Source organism: Pogona vitticeps, chromosome 1, assembly GCF_051106095.1.
Source record: "Pogona vitticeps strain Pit_001003342236 chromosome 1, PviZW2.1, whole genome shotgun sequence".
Taxonomy (NCBI): domain Eukaryota; kingdom Metazoa; phylum Chordata; class Lepidosauria; order Squamata; family Agamidae; genus Pogona; species Pogona vitticeps.
The window spans coordinates 112,073,425-112,098,398 of record NC_135783.1 but is presented as its reverse complement, the minus strand read 5'-3'; the positions used below and the strand labels follow the sequence as shown (position 1 = coordinate 112,098,398).

At 41.3% G+C, this 24,974-nt stretch overlaps 1 protein-coding gene across 1 annotated transcript; it reads left to right on the top strand.

Annotated features, from left to right (window-relative positions):
- The first annotated feature begins 10,283 nt into the window (after positions 1-10,283).
- Positions 10,284-14,014, top strand: LOC110081661 (nuclear receptor subfamily 0 group B member 2). The gene is made up of 2 exons (XM_020798599.3): positions 10,284-11,906; positions 13,200-14,014. Exons 1-2 carry the CDS (start codon positions 11,333-11,335, stop codon positions 13,442-13,444), a joined length of 819 nt encoding a protein of 272 aa, XP_020654258.3. The 5' UTR covers positions 10,284-11,332; the 3' UTR covers positions 13,445-14,014.
- Positions 14,015-24,974: the final 10,960 nt, after the last annotated feature.

Genomic DNA, 24,974 nt, shown 5'->3' with positions numbered 1-24,974 from the left:
GAAATATCCACCCATGCTGGTCTCTGAAGAAATGAATAGTAATCCATGACAACTCACACTGAAATAAATTTGTCAGTCTTAAAATTGTCACGAGATTTTTGGAAAAGAGCTCATATCATATCTCATCTCCCATTCTGAAATCTGGAAGCAAGGTGAGACACACATAAAATGATGAAAATAAAATGCCCCAAATCCTGTTCGTTTCAAGCACATGTTTTGCATGCAGTTCTTCTTTCCCTGCAATTTCTACAAGGAAGTATTAACATAAGAACATAAGAAGAGCCCTGCTGGATCAGGCCAAGGGCCCATCTAGTCCAGAATCCTGTGTCTCACAGTGGCCCCACCAGATGCCTCCAGGAGTACACAAGACAATTAGGTCCTTGTCTCCTGATATCACCCTTGTGCATGCAGGAAGTCCCATTGCTTTGAACATGACAACCTACAGCTTATCCAATGGGATTAGTTAGAAGTCAGGATGGAATGGGACAGAATGGGCACTTTTTAATAAAAATGGATGCCAGAGCTGGGGTGTGTGTGAGATGGATGAGCATCAGAACAATACAGTGGTGCCCCGCATAGCGAGGTTAATCCATTCCGGATTAACCCTCGCTATGGGAAACATCGCTCAACAAAACGAAAAAACCCATTGAAACACATTAAACTTGGTTTAATGCGTTCCAATGGGCCCCGAAACTCACCGTTGAGCGATGCTTCCCTATGGCCGGCAGCCATTTTCACGCCCTCCCCTCACTTACTGAGGGTGCGAAAACGCTGCGCGTGGCCATTTTGGGGCTTCCGGCGGCCATTTTGGAGCTGCCAAACAGCTGATCCGCGGGTCGCAAAGCGAAGGTCGGTAAGCGAACCGCTTACCAACCTTCGCTATGCGATTTTCGGCCATAGAGGCCATCGCTTTGCGATCGCATTAGCGATCGCAAAAACGTCCTCGCTATGCGGATTTGTTGTTCTACGGTGCGATCGCTAAGCGAGGCACCACTGTATTTTAAAATGAATCCCTCAAATATCACTCTTACATTAACACTTTCATGCTGCACAACTAGCAAGAACAGAACAGAATTTCCTGTAATAGCAACTTTCCAGTAGGATAAACCAATCAAATTCATGGCATACATATAACTACACAAGATGGATGCAGCACACCACTAAACATCCCCAGTTTCCCGTGCCTGCTCTGAGCAGAAAATCCATTTTGTACACAGCAGCCCAGAATGGCAACTTCTGAGTAGAACAACTCAATGAAATCCATTGGCCTTATTAGATTAGAAAAGACTGATGCAACAAGTCTCCAAGCATCCCCAGAAACCACACGCATGCCTGTTTTGGATAGGAAATCTGTATTCTACAGACCTGCCTGGAACAAGAATGTCTGAAGAGGATAAACCAACCAAATCCATAGTACGCATGTGACTAGAGCGGAGTGATGCAACCAGCCTGAAGGCTAGAAATGGACTCATTCATTAGTCACACTGGGCTCAATCAGAGTGGGGTGGAAGCACATCCAAGTACCTAGCATCAGTACAGCACAGACCTTGAACCTGGAATGGGTACCACAATGTGGTCCCTGTGAAAGTTCTGTCAATTCCTGCCCTGCTGCTTAACTCCATTATATAATGCAATTCTCCTTGGTTGTATAATTATTTCATTACATGTTTTAGATAAATATGATTGGTACACAAATCATAGCATAGAACTTTACCTTGTAATTGTAGCTCTGTTGTTTATTAACACAACACACACACAAACACCCAGAACTAACTCCCCATTCCCATTATAGGAAGAGTTATGCCAGAGTAACACATTGTATTACCATTACAACAGCAACCTCTTTTTCCCATTTCTGGATGCATGAAGGAGTCTTCCCGATACTTATTTTAGAAGTATTTATTTTATCGTCCAAACCTAAGCTCCTATCACCGAGCAGATCCAGTCCATAGTCCATGGCTGGGTTCTATTTTTCCCCCCACACTGACCCCAGTCCAATGACAATATTTAAAGAGGGACGGTAGTGTTGGGTGATTACAGAGTCCCATATCTATCAAGTCCTTCTTGCTTCAGGCAGCTCTGTCATAGGTGCTTCTTCTGGCACTTCCACAATTTTTCTGCAGAACACAAAACATACGGTTTGCCTTTTCTGCCACCTCCACTCACTCCCCTTGTTAGTCTATGTTAAAGGTGGCAAGCCCTCCTCCTCCTCCTCTTCTTCCTTTAAACTGGAGTCCCACCAGTTTGGCCTAATCTCCCCTCCTCCCTCAGTTCATCTGCTTCCCTCTCCTTCCTCCAATCTGGGACCTCCGTACCCTCCTGCTGCTCTGCTGGGGCCTCCATCAGGACCCCCAGGGGTATGGGGCAAGCTGCTAGAGATAGCTGGTGCATCCCTCACAAACATTGGCATGCATCTTTCAAGACTCTAGCACAATATGTATTTATTTATTTATTTATTTATTTATTTATTTATTTATTTATTTATTTATTTATTTATTTATTTATTTATTTATTTATTTAATTAATTTCTATCCCGCCTATCTGATCATATTAGACCACTCTAGGCGGCTATTGTGGAGGAAAAGCCCTCGACTCTAGAGATTATTTGGGGACAGTAGTCTCAGAACTTGGAAGTAAAAACAACATCACCTGTAACATTATTTTGGAGGCGAAGAGGGCATAATGACTACTATACAGTATGATTTGACTGGAAATACCCCTGCTGTTTTTTTCAGTGTAGCAAGCTATATTTATACTTTCTGGAATATTTATTTTGAAAGGGGCCTTTAAGGTGGTTTGAGGTCACTCTTGATTTTTTCAATTTGTTTAATAATAAAAGTGCAACATGATTAACATATTCATGCATTAATAATGTGCTATTGATGAGTTAATGGTTGGCATCCTGCATGTTGCCACATCATGTGAGATAACATAACTTTGCGGGATCTTACACTGAGGCAAGCAGGATTGTGCAAGTTGATTACACAATCAGTTGCACAGTTCCAATTATGAGAGATTATTTTGTGAATGTTAACTTTTGCGGGGGGGGGGGCGCAGAATGAATGATAAGTAATAAATTACTCTTTAAAAATAATGTACCATTGGAGGTTACTCTTATCTTTGAGATCAAGTTACACTAAATATTTTTATTTATTCATTTAAAATATCTTTTTACCCCACCTTTCGCCTTAAAAAGCACCCAAAGTGGCTACCTAGTTCACCAAGTTTGGTATTGTCAGTTAAACCTGTGAACAGGGATTCCTCTTGGATTATCCAGTCCAGGCAACCAGTGTTCCCTTTTGCGCAGCTGCTATAACAATGCCACAGATGAGGATCTACCTCACATTGTCCCTTTTAATGTTTTTGGAGAAACACAGCTTTGTTTACTTTGGTGACACAACATAAATCATGTGTCCTAGCACTGACCAGCAGCATGCCATGTGTATATACTGTGACCGTTACTTGTAAAAATAATAAGTAGGGTTTGTAAACAAAAGGAGTTTTTAAAAATCCCCCAAAGTAATAAAAAGATTCAGACAATCAGTAAAAGTAAAATAAAAGAACAACATTTCAGCCAGTCAGTTCTCTCACTCTGTAAACAAAAGCCTTATTTTTTTCTTTTTTAACGTCTTACTGTTCTTTATATATAGTGATAGGTAAATATTTGGTTTGTCACAAGTTCTAATAAGATCACACTTTTATTTACAACCTGTTCTCTCGTTCTTCCTTCCAAACTCCAGATCACAACTTCAACTGACAGAATTAACCAACGTGCACCTCTTTCTTAACTTTCTTCCACACAAACCATTTTACACAATACAGAATCTCTCCAGTCAGGAGGCATACAAACCAATCGTCTTGCAGTTCCATAAATATTGTTTCACACTTCTTGACTGTGGTTTCTGGCACACCTCCTACATACAACTGTCAATCATCTCCAACACCTACCATGCGAGCCAATACTGACCTCTATACTTGAGAAAGACAAGACACCATTTGTTCAGCTATTTGCTGTACAGTTCATTACTTTAGAAACAAACCACGATTAACATAATGGCCATGGGATATGGTTATTGTGACATGAGAACTCACTGATAATGAATCAAAAACAAAAAAAGCAGTGCTCTTGCTTTTTAAGGGACATTATCTGCAACCTAGGGTTCATTGGCATTACCACCTGTCATCCGTGATCACACAAAGGGTCTGTGCCGTTCCACGAAATTTCCAGCCAAACATCATAAGAAAGTTCACTTATGGCATTCCTTCTTTTATCTGTTGCCTCATTCATATGCTTCCACCCAAAATATTTAACTGCTAAACACTGCGTTAGAAATGATACCAGGTACTTTAAAAGCTCTGTTTATGATACCTGATCTATAATAGCTGTTTGAACATGTGCAAAGATATGAAACTGACTTATACTTTGAGTCAGAAAAATCTTAATTAAAAATAGTTCAGTATTGCCTTCTCTGCCTCCAATGACTCTGCCAGGATTCATAATTACATTAACATGAGTGTGTTAGATCTGATGAAAGATCTACTTGGTCTAGCATTCTGTTCATATGGTGACCAACTAGATATTTATGGGAGGCCTACGACCACAACAGAGCCTCTTTGCCTGTGTATATAAATTGTTGGGCAATACAATTGTATATCAGTTGTATTGCCCAGCAACTGATATACGGAGGCAATGATGTACTGATATGTATGAGAGCCAACATGGTGAGAATGTTGACTCAGAATGCTAGGACTCAGAAAAGCTAGGTTCAAATGCCTTAACTGGCCATGAAATTCATTGAGTGGTCTTGGGTCAACTATGGTCTCTCAACCTGGCCTACTTCATCGGGTTGTTGTGAGGATGAAGTATAGGGGAGGATACCCATGTATGCTACTGCCAACTTACATGAAGAAGAGCAGGATATAAATATAGCAAGTGGATAAATCATAAATACTCCTTGCCTCTGATACCGGAGGAAATATATAATCTTCATAGCTAGTAGCCAGCTGTACTTCACTTGAAGAAATTTTTGTTGGTGAACTCATCTGCCTATGAGGAGTTGCTCTCACTTCTAGAAGGTGAAACTTGCAGGTCTTTAAATAAATACGTTTTTTCATGGAATTCATTATTTGCTCAATAACCTGTGATCATAAATATTGGCTAGCTTCAAAGCTTTCGTTTCTTTTTCTTTTTTTATCATTAAGAAGTGCAGTTTTAGGAGGCTGGAAGACTACAGACACTATCATCTTCTTAGAAATGCAGAGCCACAAGTGACCCTATCAGGGCCAATTCAACCCTGGGCAAAAATATATATATAATAGTGTGTGTGTGTGTGAGGCTTCCTCCACCCCTCCTCTCTCTTACCTCCCACCTAAAAAGGTCACACAACATGAACAATGTAATATAACATAAATTCTTATTTATGTTATATTACATTGTTCATGTTGTGACTCGCTAAGGTAATCTTGGTAGCAGTAAATAGAGAACAATGCTTAGGTAAACAAACAATGAAAAAGAGTCTAGCTTAAAAGGGAGGGGTGAGGCAAGGGAAGCCTAAAGCTGAGCTTTGAGGCACTCTGCAGATGCCCAGAGAAGAGGAAAAGTTGTGCACACTGTGTGCAGAACATGCCGAGGCTGTAATCCAGAGCAGGCCCCACATGGACGCTAGACTCAGATGTAGGAGGAGGTGGAGGGCCATGGGCACTTGAAGGAACAGCCGCCACCACCCAACTGAGGGCCCTGGCAGGAAGAGTGCCTCTGAGCCTAAACAGAATGCCCTGCGTGACCCAGCCGGCCTTACCTCTGTCAGGAGAGGTAGGTCTTGCTGAGGTGCTTGAGTTCCAGAACACCATTGGGGCTGCTGGGGGTGAAGGTGGCTGTGGGCACCTCTGGGGGAGTGGAGAGGAGATGGGGGAGGGTGGTGCACCCACTGGAGGGTCCCGAGGCTCTTCCCCAGGCATGGCGGCAGGACACGGTGCACGAAGGAGCTGAGCACCGTCTGCCTGCCATCCAGCCCCCATGGCTTGCCAGCCAGGAGCACCACCTGTGTGCACTGGGCCACCGCCCTGGGCTGGCCTCTCCCTCGCAGCCCCAACAGCTCCTGGCTGGCTGGCTGGCTGCTGCTGCTCTGGCTGCTCCATCCCCCCCTCTTCATGTAGGATCCTGCAGACAATGGGCCCTGGCCATATGCCCACTTTGCCCTCTGAATAAAGTGGCCCTGGACCCTACGAATCATCGAGTCTTGCCCCGTCAAGCAGCCACAGTGGAGAATCAAACTCCTGCCCTCTGGCTCCACAGCCAGATACCTAAACCACTGAGCTATCCAGCAATGACACTTCACTTCAGAAAATAAAATCAGAAATGGAAACTTTGGTAGAGTCTGTCCAAAGCAGATGACAGCCTATGACTTGTTTGCTGTGTTGGGATGCTTATTTTACCCAGAGACCTCTGCTGGAAGGCCAGAGGCAGATTTGCCTAAAGGATGTCAACTCTGCACTTGTTGATAAGAACAGCTGTGACTCAGAAATCACCTGAGAAATTGCAGAAATGCCAAGTGGCATAATCTCTAATAGGTATGTAAATCTGTGTCAAAAGAAGATTATGCTGAGATTTCTAGGATTATATCCATTGTGCTTTGCATCATATGCAAAATATAGCATGTTTAATGAATGACATGTCAATAAGGCTTTGCGTACGCAAAGATGATGACAGAATCAGGTTATAGTGACCTGCAATGCTGATGATGTGCAGTTTCATACAGCAGGATGCTCTCAAAAGTGACATTTCTTCAGAACAGCCAGGTGCCAATGATACACTTGTTTATAACTCGTGTACTCACCTGGGGTGTAGGGACCTGGGGAGGTACAGAATGGCATCTCCTCCCAAGATCCATGCATGCATGACTTACATCTCAGTGGCTGCATCAACTTTATGCCATCAGTGCAGATTTTAACCAAGTGACTTAGTTTGCAACAGAAAATGACTGCACGGACTTCCTAACCTGCAGAAATTCACTGGGGAAAGTTAAGTCGATGGCATTATGCTTGTGGAAATGTAAAGTATACCAAGGGAGTCTGGCCTATGTTAATGCATCACAGCGAGACAGCTCCAATGCAAATATATGCCACCATCAAACCAAACCAAACCATTAATTGTACTTTAAGGATCACATGGAAATAGCGAAAAGAATAGGTTGAGGTGTCTACTCACAATAGATGGTCAAAGATTACAGTGATAGTGTTGACTGAAATCCCCTACAGTGCAGGAGTGGGCAGGGAAGCTGGAATCTATTGGCAGATCTTGGTGGAATTTTTAGTAGCTGGGCAAGGATTGTGAATTCCACCCCCACTTTTTAAGTACTAGACACTCACACCAGTTCACCCATACTTACAGAAACTATACTGAGGAAACGAAGGGCATTTGGAATAACCAGAGGGGATATTTATATGAAAGGACTGTAAGGACACATGCAGTCTGGCCTATTTTGTATTTGTTTGTTCTTTATCACAGATATGAACTTTGAGCTGAGCCGATGGGTCATGGTGTGATTCCATGGAATCGTATAGCAGCAGCCATTTGCCACTTGCTCCACCGACCCAAGGGTTGCTCAAGGCCCACATGGGGTAGGGGGAGCACCTCATCTCAGAATTTCAGAGTGAGGCGTGCTCATCCACTCAAACCATGAATCCCTATGCCAAACACATCAATACTTTCTGATGAGTACATGGCAAAAGTATAGGCGTCATGTGTCATGGCCCCAGAACTACCTGAGTTTTCTTGTGTTAAACACGCTGAGCAGAAATCAGGATTGGGATCAAGTCAGGCCATGCACCACTGATTCTTCTTCCAGTTTGTTTAACCAAAGGAAATGTTGCTACCCCCAGGTTTAAGGCATGGACCTCAGACTTCTCCTCAGTCATATTCATCTTCCTTCAAACACTCATATGCTAAACAAGTCAGGAATGGATAGAAAGAGATTAGTTCTTCATGGAACTGCACTCCTTTAAGGTCTCTTCTGGACAGGTTTTAAAAGCAGGTGCTCAAGTCCAGACTTGTGCTGGAGTAGCTTTTCTGTTGATTCACTTGCAAGACTGCTAGCCATGGTCCTGAATCAATGCCAATGGCTTGGGGGCCAGTACCTGCAGTATTGTCCAGGGTCCTGAATCTTCTCAAGTCCAGATCCGTACAAGTCACTCACCTTACCTTACCTTACCTTACCTTACCTTACCTTACCTTACCTTACCTTACCTTACCTTATCTTACCTTACCTTACCTTACCTTACCTTACGTCCTCTCACTTGAGCTATTGTTTGGTTAATATGATGAAATATTTTCTGTAGCAGGACTTCATGACTGTGTCTACTTAGAAGGGGCCATTGAAAAAAGAAAAACATGAACATGAACATGAATGCATGACTGCTTAAAGAAAGGAAATAAAGGGTAACTAGCAACTAATTGTGATTTATTGACTAGTGATTAGTTAATAAAATTATCTTCATTTTCTTTTGTAAAATATGAGAGTAGTAGAAGTCTGCAGGGAAACCATATATATGCATAGCAGGAAGAGCAACACACAGATTTCCCATCACAGATGGAATTGTGTGACCACTGGGAGTCCATGAACTCTCAGGCCCAGGGATTGGGACTGATTCTCCTTCCCATTATTCAACAAGCAAGAAGCATGGCTTCAGGAGGGCTGGATCAAAGTGATTGCTGACTGTATAAGTATAGGGGACAAACTGAGAATCAGTGCAATTCACGCTTGCCCCCTCCCAAATATGACAAGTTCATCAGCAACTGAATTTGGCTTGGAATATATTTCACCTTTCTCTCCTGTGTTTAAAAGAAGAGGAGAAAACTGACAACTTAATATCTGAGTCAATATGATTCATGAGTATGTTTTCTCATTTCCAAGGTAGGAATCTTGATTCTAAAATTTAGCTAAACATAAATCTGTCATAGCAATGAATGCTGAGGAAGTCTTGCCGCATTTAGCAACTGAACCCCTTCCTCAGCCTTAACTTCTGTTCTGTACCATCTGTCAAACAGTCATAAAGGTGTTCAAATGCACTAGAAGAACACGCCAATTTGTTTTCAACAGAAACCCTCTCTACTCTTGCAGTAATGCACAGAGAAGGGGAAACTGGGAAGATGAATGGGTGCTTTCCTCAAGCTTTTCTATAATGTCTGAGATGTTGCACTGCTCTGTAGCTTTGTGGGAAATTAACATGTCACTCAGCTCTTGGCCCCAAACACATAACCTAGTAACCAGCAGTGGGCCCTGAGGCCTCAAAAACTGTCCAAGGGTGCCATCTGCTGACACCAGGTCTGGCTGTATAGTCTACATGTTAACTGGCCCTGCTGCTCTAAGTGTGTTTGGCTATTGTGCACATCAGAAAAAACGGTGACAGTGTGAAGTTCTTTTAATATAGCTCTCTTGGTTTTAATGTTGCTGCTGTGCCTTGACAATGCTGTGTCTATATTTTAAAAGGTAAGATATCTGAGAGCTATTCTGGTGTAGTAGATAGAGTGTCAGACTAAGACTCAGGAGACCTGGGTTCAGAGGTTTGCTCGGCCATGGCAATGGTAAACCATCCCTTGAATATCTCATCCAAGCTGAAAACTTTATAATTATGGTCACTGTGTGTTGCAAGTCACTTGGTGGCACATTGTGACAACACCTAGATTTCTGTTGATAAAGCTAAAGGCACCTACTTGTGCCTTGGACCAGCACAATGGCAATAGGTAGACAAGATATGTGTTCTGTCAAGGGAAATGGAAAAAAAAATCTTAAACAGAGTCACATAGAAAATGAGAGCTGAGCCACCACACTACCAATAACCTGCCTTATTCAACTGCAGCGCGTCTAGCATAAGACCAATCTTTCCTGTCTGGAGGTAGCATAGTCCTACTCAGTAAGGCAGGTATTATGTCTGGGCATGGGCATGGAGCTGAATACCAGCAAGGATGATGGAGTGTTGGCAGAACCAGTAGCCCCACTGGCAAAGTTAAAAGCTCTGGGTATGTGATGGCAGGGTGGTTAAGGGGATTCCTCCAGACTCCTACTCTTCAACCAGCAGCTCAGGCCAGGTCTCAGACGATGTCAGACAGAGCCCCCTAAATGTTTGCTTCACAAACTGCAGTCAGCCAAACTTGCTTACCAGAAGCATTTGTTGGAAGGCCCAGAAAGGTGCCTCTGAGCACTGGAAGGAATTTGAAATTCTAAGCCCAAGTGCACATCTTTCAAGGAAAGCAGCTGGATGACCAGAGTGGTAGAGACTGGGAGGGTGAGCACATAGAAGTGCTCATTCCGGCACTGTTGGAACAAGTTTTTAGCTTGTGAACTGTCTGAACATAATGGGGAAAAACCTTAGCTAGTTTAAAAATACCAAATAGGCCTTTAAAAAAAATCTTAATTATGTTGAATGTGTCTTCCCATCACTTGCCAAATGGAAGATGTACTGCATCTTGGAAGTCCTCTTTGGCTTGCAAGCAGCATAGGGCAAATTTCAGAACTTCCTGCAAGGGAAAACATTCAAAATTAATTAAACAGAAACAGAGTACATGTTGTAGTTCTGCTAAGAGCTTTAAAAAGTTATATTTTAGGATCATAACTCTCCAGAACTTCCCACCTTAACTCTCAAGTTGATGTAAATGTTACACTTCCATTGGGAAAGAAGTAAAGTTCTCCCTCTTACAGTCATGATGGCCAAAATCCAATTGAGGAAATAAGCTGGCACAAAACCTCTGAAACACATTTCAGTGGCAAATCATCTCTAGTTAAGAAGTTGGTATTTGTATTTGTTTCCATGCACCACATCATGTGACTGGCATGCAATACCAAAACAAACACTAACTTAATAAGTGGCAATTTACCATTGAGATTTATGCTAATGAACTTGTGCTGATGGGCATGAGTAACAAGATTCTGGACAATATAGCTTAGTTATGCCTTCCTTTGTGGAAATGGGAATCCATTTCAACTCACATCTTACTTGCAACTAATTGTTTCCAACCCCTGCATTCATCAGAGATAGCCAAGCTGAATATTCTTTTTCTCTCTCCATCTCTTTCTTCCTCACTAATTCAGGTCATTTTAGCTGCGCCAGAACTGATTTAGCCACACCTTGGTTGGCTGTGAATGAAAGCAACCTAGAGCAAATAAAGTTCAAGGAAGGTTCTCAGGGCCATGTTACTGATCAGCTTACTATGTATAAAGAGCACAGGACGGAAAGCATGTTGGCAAAAATGCTCAGTTGTATGTTACTACTACAGTGCTGCACCAACCAATTCTCAAAGCCGATTCCTGATTAAACACCCCTGCAGGAAGCTGCTATGGACGCCTCAGTGCCTTTTGAGAATAGTGGGAAGTGTTGTAATGACATGGTTTCTTCCAGCAATATCCTCTACCAGATCCTTAACTGTGAAGAGCAGCAGAAGACACGGATGGTCCACCAGCATTTCCTTCTTCCCCCTTTGCTTCCAAAGATTCACTGCCCCTGTGAGGTGAACAGACGAGTCATCCTGAAAACTCCCAACATCACCTGCACCAGAGCCTCAGAGGTACTTCTGAAAACTATCATGTTTATAAGGAACCTGCCTTCTTTTTTCCAGTTGCCTCCAGAAGACCAGCTCCTACTGATGACACATAGTTGGGTTCCTCTCTTCATACTGGGCCTGGCTCAGGACCAAGTGGATTTTGAACTGGAAGAGCTCTCAACTCCAAGCTTGTTAAAAATGATCCTTCTTAATCAATATGTGACAGATCACGTGAAGCTGGAGAGCTCTCCTTTGGGATTTTCATTTGTGGAAGTTCAGAAGATAAAGAATTTCCTGGGGAAAGTTTGGAAAGCAGACATTTCTGCGAGAGAATATGCCTACCTCAAAGGAATTGTCCTTTTTCATCCTGGTAAGTCCCTTCAAAACACATGCAACAGCCACTAATGTTTACAAAGTTCTTTGTGTCTTGGGCCTCCTAAAATTAAAGGGACTTCCCTTTATACCTCATGCTATTAGCACACTGGCATCCCAGTAGTTCAGAAGTTAATCATAGAAATACATTTGAAAGCTCTTTGGAAAAAAGAATACACCTGTAACTTGCATTGGGTTCCAAATTTTCCCCCCACTCAAAATCCACATTTGACTATTGCTGAATTATATACTACAGTCTGCTTCTTTTGCAGGGGTGGGGGTAGAATGTATTTATATCTCTCTAAATACATGCACACATGATAAGCATGCAAGCATGTGCATTGTGTGTTATAAATAAAAAAAATTGTGTCCATTTGTCTTGGCAACAGCCCGTTAAAATTCAAGTGTATTTTAATGAATTTGGAGCTTAAGGATTTTTTTTTTTTTAAATTAGACCATAGCTTCCAGATTATGTTGGGAGCTTTTCTGAGTGCTGAAAAAAGTTCAGGGAGGAGAGACAGTGAAAAATAGGCATTGTGGAAAGGAAACATGATCTTACTGCTCCAAAATGGGAGCAGCATTTATTATGAACATCCAGAACAAGAGACTGTTTGAAAATAATATTGAAATTAAAATTGATGGCTCATATTCATGAAACGTTCCCATATTCTCTATGGGCTTTAGAGGACAACTTTACTTCCACTGGCTATGGAATGGAGGTTCACCTTAAAAGGAAAGTTTACCTCAGTGGTGAAGTGTTACCTTGATCCTGGATGCTATTTTATGGCTGGAAGTCTGGCTTTTACGAGGTTATTGAATCATCACAGGAGCAGCACAGAAGGAAGATTGGGGTGTGTCAAAGAGACAGCGCAGGAAACCCTGATGTTCTTTATTGTGGAGGTGGCCTTGGTTAAATCATTACCTCATAGCTCGGCCTAGCCCAATGAGGTTTTCAGTGAGTAGGATGCAATAAAAGATGTACTGTGAGTGAATTGCACAGAGCTTGAGGAAGGACAGGGAAGAGATCTCAATTTATCAAAATAAATAACATTTAAATGTTAACAATTTCCTTTTTATTAAGAAATCTTCACTTGCCATAATCTTATACCAAAGGGGAAAAAAATGACAAAACAAAAATTCTCACCCTATTCCTTCATATTTTCCTCAGGAACCAACACAGCAGGGATAGGAAAAAAAAGTGTTTGTCAGAAAAGTTTTCCTAAGTATATTTCTAAGTTAACAGACCCTAGTAGCCTGAAATACTGCCATCCCTTTCTTTCCTGTTTTGCAGATGTCAGGGATCTTAAATACCGCCATTATGTCCAGACTCTTCAGCAGGAAGCTCAGCATGCTCTGATGGAGTGCATCTCAATGATTTATAGCAGAAGCCTGAGGAGATACACTTGGATAATGGAGTTACTTGGATTTCTAAGGAGCTTCCATACAGATACTGTTCGGGAACTTTTCTTCACACCCCTCTTGGGGAATATCAGTTTAAGCAGCTTCCTTCTAGACATACTTTACAGTAAACAGTAGGGATATGAATCTCACAGCCTCTCATGTGGAGAGAAAAGGGGAAAATATTTTTCCATCTAAGGAACTCTGTAGGGTTTCTCAGACATTCTGGGGTCATTCCTTCTGGAAGGAAAGCCAGACTGCACAGAATTATTACACTTCCTGCACTGAATTGCATCTTCTCTGTGCAGGAGTCCTCCAGAAAAGGCAGAAAAAACAGCTTTCCACAATTATTACAATTCCTGTATATCTTTCATTTCTGGATTCACTGGAAAGACCATCAGCCTGTGCAGGGTTTCACAGATTTCTGTATAGAACAGCAGTCAAAGGTTAAAAGAAAAGAAAATGATAACAGTGTCTTGTTTTCAAGGGAAGCACAGAGAATTTGCTGGTGCAATAGGAAGTGTTGTCAAGGAGTCACAGTATGGCAAGACTTGGAAAATCTATGAGAATGAGAAAAGTTTCAAGTGCTTATCTTACCTCTATTAAACAGGGTTTGTCTACAAAATGTGAGGGGCCATCACAGATCATTTACTCTGATGAGACCATGGCTAATGAGAAAGGGTGTTTTTTTTCTAGTTCAAAAAGAAATTTTTTAGTTTACTAGAACCCAACTCGATCCATAATATTGAGATAACAAAAAGAATAGCTGGAGTGATGGAAGAGTTGGAACTGGATTCTTGCAAATGACTGAAAATGGTCCTGAAGACCTTCCTCCAGAGATCTGGCACAATGTTACACCATTGCATACATCAACTTGACTGCATTGCAAGAAAGGTTGAAATGCATTGAAGAGCTATAGAGTTACACATGCCCCTTTACTATGGTTGTGTATAGTTGTTTAGGAATGTACACATTTAAGGAAGTGGAGTCTGTACATTTTGGACAGATCCAGTGTAGGAGATTGTATCATGGCTGCTAATTTGATCTTTCTGTGATGTCAGCTATAATCTTTGAAGCTGAAGTGAAGGACAGCTGGCCTGCAGCAGAATATCTCACACCTGAGCACATGCAGTTACATCTCTGCACACCCTTTTATATATATTTCATCTTGGAATTCAGATTCTAGACTGTTGTCTTGAGGACTTGCACAGTCATCTCACAATTCCCAAATATTTACAAGCTTGGTGTTAAGTTATGGGTGAAGATTTATCAAAACCCCTGGTCGGTAGGACTGCATTTTCCATGTTTGTCAGTACAGTGGACCCTTGACTTACAGATGGCTCGACTTACAGACTTTTTGAGTTACAGACTTCTCTGGCCGCAAAATTTAGGTTCAACTTGCAGCCAGAGAATCAACCTACAGACCAGGAAAAAACCAAAATGGAACAAAAACGGTCGGTGATGGATTAATACATTGTAGGTCAGTGGAGCCTCGACCTACAGACTTTTCGACGTTCAGCCACCGTTTCAATACAGATTAATTCCGTAAGTAGAGGGTCCACTGTATAAGCTTAGATGTTCTTAATAAAGACTTCTATGTTGATGTTTTTATGTGACTTGTAGCTCTAATGAGTGCATTGCATGATAGTACGTTTTGAACACTGACATTTTAAAATAGATGCTTCTGCTGGTTTTGAATGAATTTAGTGCACTACATGTATTTCTGCACTTTAAACCCCATCATTAAACATTTTGTATCTTTCTTTTTCTACAAAGGCCTCAGAATATACATTTTCTAGCAGGACTGCATCATATTTGTACCTAAATACAAATCTGTAAGGTTGAAAGTTGCTGCATTGTGTCTGTTTTATTTCCATATGCTTACAATAGAGGGACAATGCACACAGGCCACCAGTTTTGATTCTCAGGAGAACTAGCTATATATTGTTAGAGTGCATGCTATGTAATATTTCTGGCATGTAAATATCTGTGCAATAAGGTATTGTGTACTACTACACGGTTTGTAAGGAGAAAATAAAGAAATAATTTAACTTCCTCTTTGTTCTGTTTCCGTTCCCAGCACTTATCAAATTATCTATGGACTGCATAAAATAACTGCAGCGCTGAGGTGAAATAGACATTAATCAACCAGAATAATGGTATAATCCTACATACATTTTCTTGGATATAAATTTCTTTTTTATAGTTGACTGCACAGTATTGCAGCCTGAATGAATAAAGAATTTCCAATCTGAAATGTATGTCCTTTTCAAATTGGCTCAGTACCTGACAGTATTGTTTCAGAAACCACAAAACAGCAACAAACCAGAACTAATGTAGGGGCATTCCCACAATGGTATCCTGAGGGTTGCTCTGGCCCATCTAACTAACTTTCACTTCCCAAGTGTGTGTGAGACTCAAGTAGGCCGTCTATGGCTTTGGCTGCAAACCTCTATTTATTTTTCTTTTCTTTTTGCCTGACAATTCTGTTGGTTCGTTCTTATATTTTTCAGTACACATTCTTAAAGCTTACTATGACTGAACGATTATTCTTTCATCTGCTGGCACAAACCTATATATCCAGAGAGAATCTGATTCATGTTGTTTTCTATATTCTATATTCATACTTAAACTGCTGTATGTAAACTCTCAAAAAGTCTTGAATCAGACATATGGTGCACACACAACGGATTTCTCTGTACACAGGAAAATGAACACAAGCGCTCCTTTTAAAAAAAAAATTATTGTTTTTTTATAACATACATACCTATAAGGAAAAAAAACCAGAAATACCTACAAACCAACAACACATAAAACTAACAAAACATACAAGACTAACAAAACATACAGGCGGGGAGGTATTTCCCATACCAGCTTATCTATTCTATACATTCTGACTACAGAAATAATAAATCCATGTGCATCTGCACATGTTATATTCCACATCCCTATTTTGTGTATCTGATTAAGTATCTAACATCCTAATTTTATAATAAATTTTGTAAATTCCCTCATCTGCTTTTCCATCCATCTTACTCTCATCATAAACATTCCTCATTTCCTCTTTAAAATTACTTATCCACCATAATATCCACACGGGCCTATTCATTCCTTGATGATCTCCATTCTTATACATATACAGAAAATTATATATCTAATCTTGTCAGCATAATATAGTTCACACATATTTGGTATTTCCATATACATGCCTTAAAACAAAACATCCAATATTATTATTCATCATCATTTCTAAAATTCATAAATCACATATTCTTGTCTAACCTTAAATTTCATGTCTGGCCAAATTTGCTTATAGTATTTCTATTATTTATTCAGCAAGTAACTTCCTCCTTTCTGATTTTATTTATCAGCTCCAGTGCCATCAAACCGGGATTGGCCTCTTTAATCTTGTCAACATTGTCACTATTATAATCACACATATTTAATGTCTCAATATACATGCCTCACAAAGTATTTTCCAGTTTTGAAATGCCATCTATAATATTTCTTTAAAACATTTTCTATACGGTTGATTAATTTCATCCCAATGTATTCAGTAGTTTGATTTTGGAGCAACATAGTGTGTGATCTCTGATCGTAAATTTCTGCCCTCAGCCTTGCCCATTTCTCCCCCTTTACATTCTTTCTTTTTGGAACAATCTTGAGATACATTCTCCCTTCCCTGCCCCCCCTTTCGTCTTTTTTAGTCATCCTTTGAAGAAAAGGAGTCTTTTTCTTCTCTCTCTCTGACTCTGGTTTCTCTTCAGATCATACAAATCCCTCGCCTCTTTCTGACGACGGTGGCTGTTTCTCTGACATTAAAGGCTGTTCATTAAGGATCTGGTTAAGTTGCTTGTCCTTGCTTTCGATCTTTTCATGCAGAGCAGAAAAAGTCATTTTCAAGTCCATTCTTATCTCCTCAAATTGCATCTCCAAATAATTAATTATGTTAAATTGACATTCTTGAAGAAGTCCCTTGATATAATCCACAGTAAGTTGCGAAGATGATTCTCCCCCTCCTTCCATGGCTGTAGCAGTCAGTAGGTTAATTACTCAGATTTCCCACATGATTTATTAGCTGGACCGCACTTAAAGTCTTACGAGGGGCGCCTTGTAACCAGAAACAGAGTCCCTTAGGTTAAATTATGTAGAGTTATTTAGAATTCTTAAGTCCTGACTTTATAAATTTATGAGAAGCCAGTTTCTCTGGGGGTGAGGGTTAAGAGAGAAAAAGAGCGAGTTGGTTTCGTTTCTGAGCTGTGGCATAGTAAAGAAAACTCCAATGTTACCGGCATCAACAAAGTTATGCTGCTTGAGATCTCCTTCTCATCAGCTTTCAAACAGCAGATTTGATCTTTTACTTGCTGTAGCTTAGCAGCAGATTGTTAATCTCTATTCTGCAGTCAGATAATAAATTTCCAAACCTCCCCTTGCCGACCACCTAACTCACCCTTATGGCGACTTTATGAGACAGATTGCGTATAGGAAGGAAACTCTTCCAAAAAACAGACTGCCATCTGAGATTCAGTGGTTCCAAAGCCCCCACTTGCCAACAAGTCCCACTCTCCTGTACAGTGGGGTCTTGACTTGAGAACTTAATCCGTATTGGAAGGCGGTTCTCAAGTCAAAAAGTTCTCAGGTCAAATCTGCATTTCCCATAGGAATGCATTGAAAACCATTTGATCCGTATCTGCTCTTTTCCATCCATAGAAACTAATGGGAAGCTGCTATTGCGCCTTCAACCACTAGAGGGGGGTATTTTGTTTCTTTTTTCTTAGGTCAAGAAAGGTTCAGGGAAGGCAGGGAAAATACAGTCCAGGCAGTACAGTACCAGGCAGTCCGAAGACTGTCTCCTAATTCACTCTCTAAACGTTGGGAGGAGTGAGGAAGCAGACAGGCACCCTTTTCACTGGCCAACAGTTAACTGAAAGTTCAAATTTTGCACTTTCCCTGCCTCCCACGTGGTTTTTTTTCAGTTCTTAACTCAAATCTAAGTATGTAAGTCAAGTCAATATTTTCCTATGAGAGTGGTTCTTAAGTCAAAATGTTCTTAACTCAAGTCGTTCTTAAGTCAAGACCCCACTGTAGAAACTTGCCCCCCTTCTCCGGGGGGGGGTCCTCTGACTCGGAGTAAACCCAGGGGAATCCAGAACCCTGGAATTCCCCTGTTCTCGCTGCTCGTGGCTCCTCCCTCTTCAACACAAGTGCTCCTTGATAGTCCAAAAGCACAGACTTGATTTTATAGCATTTTGTTTTCAACACTTAGGCCCACAGACACACACTCAAGTGCTTTTGTTAGTACATACAACCTGATCGTGTGTAACCATGTCAGCAGCAGTTCAAGGTGAGACAGGGACCTACCCTTGTGATGTCAGAGCAGCAAAGGTGAGGCAGGTGACTGTTGTTGGGGACAGAGCGGACCTGCTTCTGGTTCAGGCGGTTGTGCACATGGACAACTAAAACAACAACAAAGAGCTGCAGGGGAAACCCAACCCCCCTTTTTTCTTTCGGAAAAAAAAGAAAAAATGGTGAGTCTGACCATTGGTCAGATGGATGGTACAGTGGTGCCTCGCTAGACAGTTACCCTGCATGACAGTTTTTTCACTAGACATTGACAGTGATTTCTATGGGGGAATTTCGCTGGACAATGTTTGGTCGCTGCTTCGCAAACCGATTTTCACTAGACGATGATTTTGACAGCTTGCTCTGCGCTCGCAAAACAGGTGTTTTCGGGACCTAAGCTTTGCAAGACAGCGATTTAAACAGCTGATTGGCGGTTCGCAAAGCGGCTTTCCTATGGCCGATCTTTGCTAGACAACGACGATTCTTCCCCATTGGAACACATTAAACAGGTTTCAATGCATTCCAATGGGGAAATGCTTTTTGCTAGACAATGATTTCGCTAAACAGCGATTTCAGTGAAACGGATTATCATCATCTAGCGAAGCACCACTGTATGTACATCAAAGAAATAACAAACAAACAAACAAAGAAACAAATAGGAGTAAGCACAAGCTTTGAGATGAACAGAAACCAAGCAGAAGCTCACTTCCTAGTGGATTGGCCTAAAGTTAGAAAAAATTCTGCAGACACAGACTGTCCTCAGGGTAGCAGGTTTCTGGTTGCACTTCAAAATGGGCAATGAAGCCCAAACAGTTTAATGCATGTTGGAGTATGAAATTAAGAGGCAGGAAAAATATTTTCTTGCACTACAGCTCCCAGAATATCCCAACGAGCATTCTATGAAGATACTCAAACATATGCACACAAAATGTCTTTTAAAAATTATACAGCATATAATGTGCTAGCATCTAGATTTATCAAATTCTTTTTCTTCCTGCCAGAAGACCTGACCTTTAAAAGTGGATTGTGCATTTCAGTGTGGCCGTTCCTCTAGTGCCCATGGGAAGTTATGGAAATCATTCAGTACAGAAACTAGACCTGGGCTTTTTCACTGAAAGAAAATGGTGCAATCAGATGTTGATACTGGTTTATGCTGGAAAGGGTTGCTATGTTGTGTATGTTCTCAGCCACTCTCCTCCTCCTGTATTTCTGTGCAGGAAAGTGTATTTTTGACATACACTGCAACTCGGCCTCCCTTTTTACTCTCTCTGTTCTTTTTGATTAGTTTATATCCCTCAATTGCTGTATCCCAGTCATGGGAATCATCCCACCAAGATTCAGTTATTCCTATCAAGTCGTACTTATCCTCCTGAATTAAAATTTCCAGTTCTTCTTGTTTTGTTTCCCATACTCCTAGCATTCGTATGCAGAGGGTGTGTGATTTGTGGCCTGTTTGTCTTTGTACATTTTTATGAATATTATGATTATGATTATTATGTTTATTGTTATGTTTATTACTGTGATTATTATTGTTCATGTTATTATTGTTGCCCTTTTGATCAGTTTGGCCCATTCCTCTTCTTGTGTGTAAGAAATCGTTTCAGAAATATGTGCTGTATTAACACATGAATTCTAGCCCTTGTTGATGAGATGGAACAAAAAGTTCACATGGTATTTTAATACGCTCCAATATAATGCTGGGGAGCCAAGGAATGTACAGTATTGCAGATATTTCTATCCCTTGTTTTTTTAATGCCATCTTGTGGTTTGTGAGAGAATTACAATTTGAATAATTCATTGTGGCTTCTAACTAAACCTGAGCTTTTGAAGAAGGGTTCCAAACAGAATTTTAAAGAAATGGAATCAGTCATTCCATATTTAAATCACTCCAGAGTAATTCTGCCAATATGCTAATGGCAGAGCTTGAAAAATTCTCCTTCTTCACCTTCTCCATTTGGATTATTGTCCCCAGAATCACTCTGGCCAGCATTTTCCTTGATAGGGAATCATAGCCAGTAGCCATGCTGGCTGGGGGTTTTCTGGGAGCTGGAGCACCAAAATTAGCTTTCTCAACTGCTGGCAAGCACAATGGCCCCTGTAACCAATCTTTTCTCCACCAAGGAGGGAAGGGATAAACAGCATAAAAGAAAACCCACAACAACTTCTACTCAATCTCAAGCATCCCTTCAGACTTGACACCATTCACCAATCCTGGAATATAGGAGAGGGAATCCCACCCACCCCCGTGACTAAGAAATAAAGAAATAAAGACAGCCAATTGGTGTCTGTTAATTTGGTGTGTGACAATGGTGGTGGCATCATACCAAAACATCTGCTGCATTTGAAGAAGCAGGTCCTAGAAACACAGCAAGCACATAGCCCATGAAAACTCTTGGAAGCCCCCAAACATGCCAGTAGGAAAGGATCCGAGGTGCTTCGTGACCAGCAAATAGACCACAAGCACCCCCTCCTCAGGAATTAACCACTTTTGCCTCGTAGCCTACAAGACTAATCACCTCCATCCTGCTGGCGTAACTGAGAAGACAGGCTTATTTCCCAGTCTTCTAGCCACCGCCTGCTGTCTGCTACCTGGCATTAGTATTCAAAAGCGGACTGAAGAAATCTAGGTAGTATTAAGCTACCTGCCCCACAGGACTCCTATCTTGAGGCTATGTTGCTGAGCCATTTGTCATGACAGGCGGGGCTGGGTGTGTGTGCGAGGATGAACCCTGCTCATTCAAATGCAGAAACAGACATGAAGTGTCAAAATATTTAGCAAGTGACCTGAATGGAAGGCAAAGGAAAGATTAAAAAGTTGTATTTTCTCCTCATCTTCCAGCTTCTGAATGTGCATGTAGATTGGTACTCTTAGACTTCCTTCCTCCTTTTTCCTTTGGGCTCACTTTCTGTTTGCGCCCCTCATACTCAGAGACTAGCACTTGCTTCCATGTTTACAACTCTGTTCAGACAACTGTTTATCAGTCTGTTCATGGCTTCTCTGGAATGGCTGCCTGAGCAGATTTACAAATATGGAAACAAGCACTAAAGATTTCTATAAATAAACTGAGATACATTTCCCCCTTTTACATTATATCTAAAAGGATCTCCTAAACCAATAGATAATAAAGTGCTTTTGGTTTTTTGCCATAATACCTGTTTGCAAACTGATCATTCCTGGTCAATAGTCAGAAAGGCAGCACTAGGCTGCTGCAGTCTGCCAAATCATCCTAACCCAAGGGACACATATAGCACACTGAAAGTCTTCACAAATAGAAGCATAGATGGAGTGGATCCTACAAAGATAAAGCTATATTAGGCGTATTGAAAAATGCCCTGAGCATAAAGTACTATTTCTCCAGAGCTTTCTGCCATGTTATAATATGGCCTTATGGAGTAATTAGTTACACTACACTATGCTTTGCTTGTGCAGTAGTGAAGCCCTGGTTATAAATATGCTACTTTCTTTCTTTCTTTCTTTCTTTCTTTCTTTCTTTCTTTCTTTCTTTCTTTCTTTCTTTCTTTCTTTCTTTCTTTCTTTCTTTCTTTCTCTTTTGATTAGAAAAAAATTCCCCATTGGAGTCAATAGAAGGAAACTTTCTGGTCCAGTTTCAGAGCCGGTGTAAAGTTGTGTGTTTGATGTGGCAGTGTATTGAACTAAAGAGACCATATTTGATGGTGGCATTGTTCCCTGTCCTAGTTTATCTAAACTGTTCTAGCAGCTTGATAATCAAATTTGAGACTGGTTGCTTTTCACATAGTAATTTCCTCCCTTAAAGAACAATTAATTAACAGGCATCTTTACCAGTAAAATTCCACCCGCTGTCAACATTATTAAGTAACACTATTGAGTATTTATTAGGTACAGATGATGTCTTATACACTCATCGTCAAAAGATAAGTGGAAGTGTGTCCCATTGAAACCAGCAGGACCTACTTCAAATAAATGGGAAGGTCAGGGTGCCAGAAGTGTGTCAACCAGTTTGAAATAAAATATATAAGTACAAAAGAAAGCGCTTAATATAATTACACAAAGAATGTGAATAATTTGACCCCAAGGATACAAATGACGTGGCAAAATACTATTATTCACACAAGTAACACTGAAATGATTGTTCTGTGCTTGGCTATGCACATGTGGGACCTTGTGCAGTAGTTACAACAATCCATACGAGCAAATTGGGACAAGATGCAACTCTGTACACACTTGTTCATCCAGTTTGATTGCCAACACAAGGCTTTGATCCTTCCGCCTTCTTTTCAGTTAGGATCAGAATCCTGCTTACATAATGTCTGCATAACTTGCCAAGGCTGACTGATGGAAGAGCTGGGGCCTATCTTGGTTGCCTGGTCATGTGCCTTACGTGCACAGCTGAGATATGTCCTGGCCTCTCATCAGTGTGCTGGAGCTACCCACAAGAAAGTGTGCAAGACGTACACCAATAAGATCCCAATCCTTATCTTCTCTGTTCTTTACGTGTATGCATTTCTTGTTCTATATTTCTGTCCTCAGTAAAGACATCGAGAAGAGTGATCACATCCAGGGATGCTTCTATTTGCTTTCCATTAAGAAACAACCAGTAGCATCTTGCAACGTGGTCACCCTTTATTGTATCTTTCACGATAACAGGCCCATGCATAAGAAGCCAATTTCACGAAGCTGAAAAGGGTTTCTTCACAAGCATGTTTCCATAGAATTTCTGCTTTGTCACTCCAGTTTGCTTCTCTGTGTCTTTGAACTGGCCTTTCTTCCATTAAAGAACAGTTAATAAACAATAGGCAACTTTGCCAGTCAATTTCCACCAGCTGTCAACATTATTACCACAGCTCTTGACTATTCCCCAACCTTCCTTTCCTTCCTAAGGGTATAGGTGGACCAAAGAAAGCCCTCCACAGGTTACTCTGTTGTGTTTTGGATGTAAGGGTCATGCCTTTTCAGCAAAGGTTCCAGCAAAAGGAAGCACAACAAGCAAAGCAAGTCTTCTTCAGAGGCACTTTACTTTAAACAACATAAAGAAAATAGCAGCAGACGTGCACTCCTACACACCCATTCTAACCCACACCAACTGTGCTGGCGTTTTTCCTTATATACAGGACCGAGACGCCTATTTACATAATCTCTGATGAGCTGCAGCTGTAGTGAGCTACAGCTGCCTTCCAAGAATGGCTTCCAGAAGCTCAGGGAACAAATGCAGGTTTGACCAGACCACAACATACTCAACTGCAGCTCCTGGCACTTCTCACCACTGGCTAATTATTCTGGCTAATAAGGCTGGTGGGAACAGCAGTTCAACAAAACCTGGAGGGCTGGGCTCTTTTTGTCCTTGTCTTAGAGAGCAGCATGTGGAAAGATGAAAGGAGCAGGCTGTGATGCCCTTAAAAGAAAGAAAATGTTTCTGTTTTTAAAAAAGGAACAGCGACCAGGAGTGGGAGGCATTGCTGTCTGTTTTCCTCACAGTCTCCAGATTTTGGTACTCTCTAAATTCTGGGTAGCTGGCTGGAGAGCTAGTTCAGTGAGTTAGGTCCCTGGCTGTGGAGCCAGAGTTTGGGAGCTCGATTCCTCGCTGTGCCGCCTACGAATCAAACCAGCCTGTGTGGGCTTAGCCAAGTGACAAGGTCCCAGGGTGCCCCCAGAAGAAGGGAAGGGTAAAGAACTTCTGAGACTTCTCTACCTGGAAAACCCTGAAACGGGTTGCCATCAACCAGAATTGACAGCACATGATTAGATGAGAAATTTGGGGTGCCATGGAGGAAAGTCCCACCTGTCCTACCACATTCTTGACCTGGTTTTCCGTACTGGGCAGGATAACGATGATTTGGGTGTGGAGAAACTCTTAGTAGTTCTGTTCTCGCAACCAGATCACCACCTGGTAGGTCTTAGAAGACACAGGGAAATCTAAGGAAAGTGCAATATATGTATACTTGTTGGTATGTACAATCAAGTGGGAATCAAGTTATAGTGACCTGAATACGGCTTTCAAACTGATATATTTAATGGTTTTACCAGTCCCCCCTCCCCCCCGTGAGCTTCTGTGGCCGAGTAGGGATTCAAATCCAGCCGTTCTGAGTCCTAATTCCTCACTCTATCTACTACACCACACTGGGTATCCCACTTCACTGATGCTCATCCTCTTAGTCCAAGAAATTCTTAGCATCCTGTAATAAATTAACATTGCAAACGATTCTGTCCTTTTAAATACAGTAGTTGTGTGTGTTAAAAGTCCATGACTTTGCTCCATACAGTAGATCAATGAATACACTGCACTATACAAAGCCCATGATCAAAACCAGTTGTAGGCATGTATTCCTGCTTTCTTCCTCTCAAGGA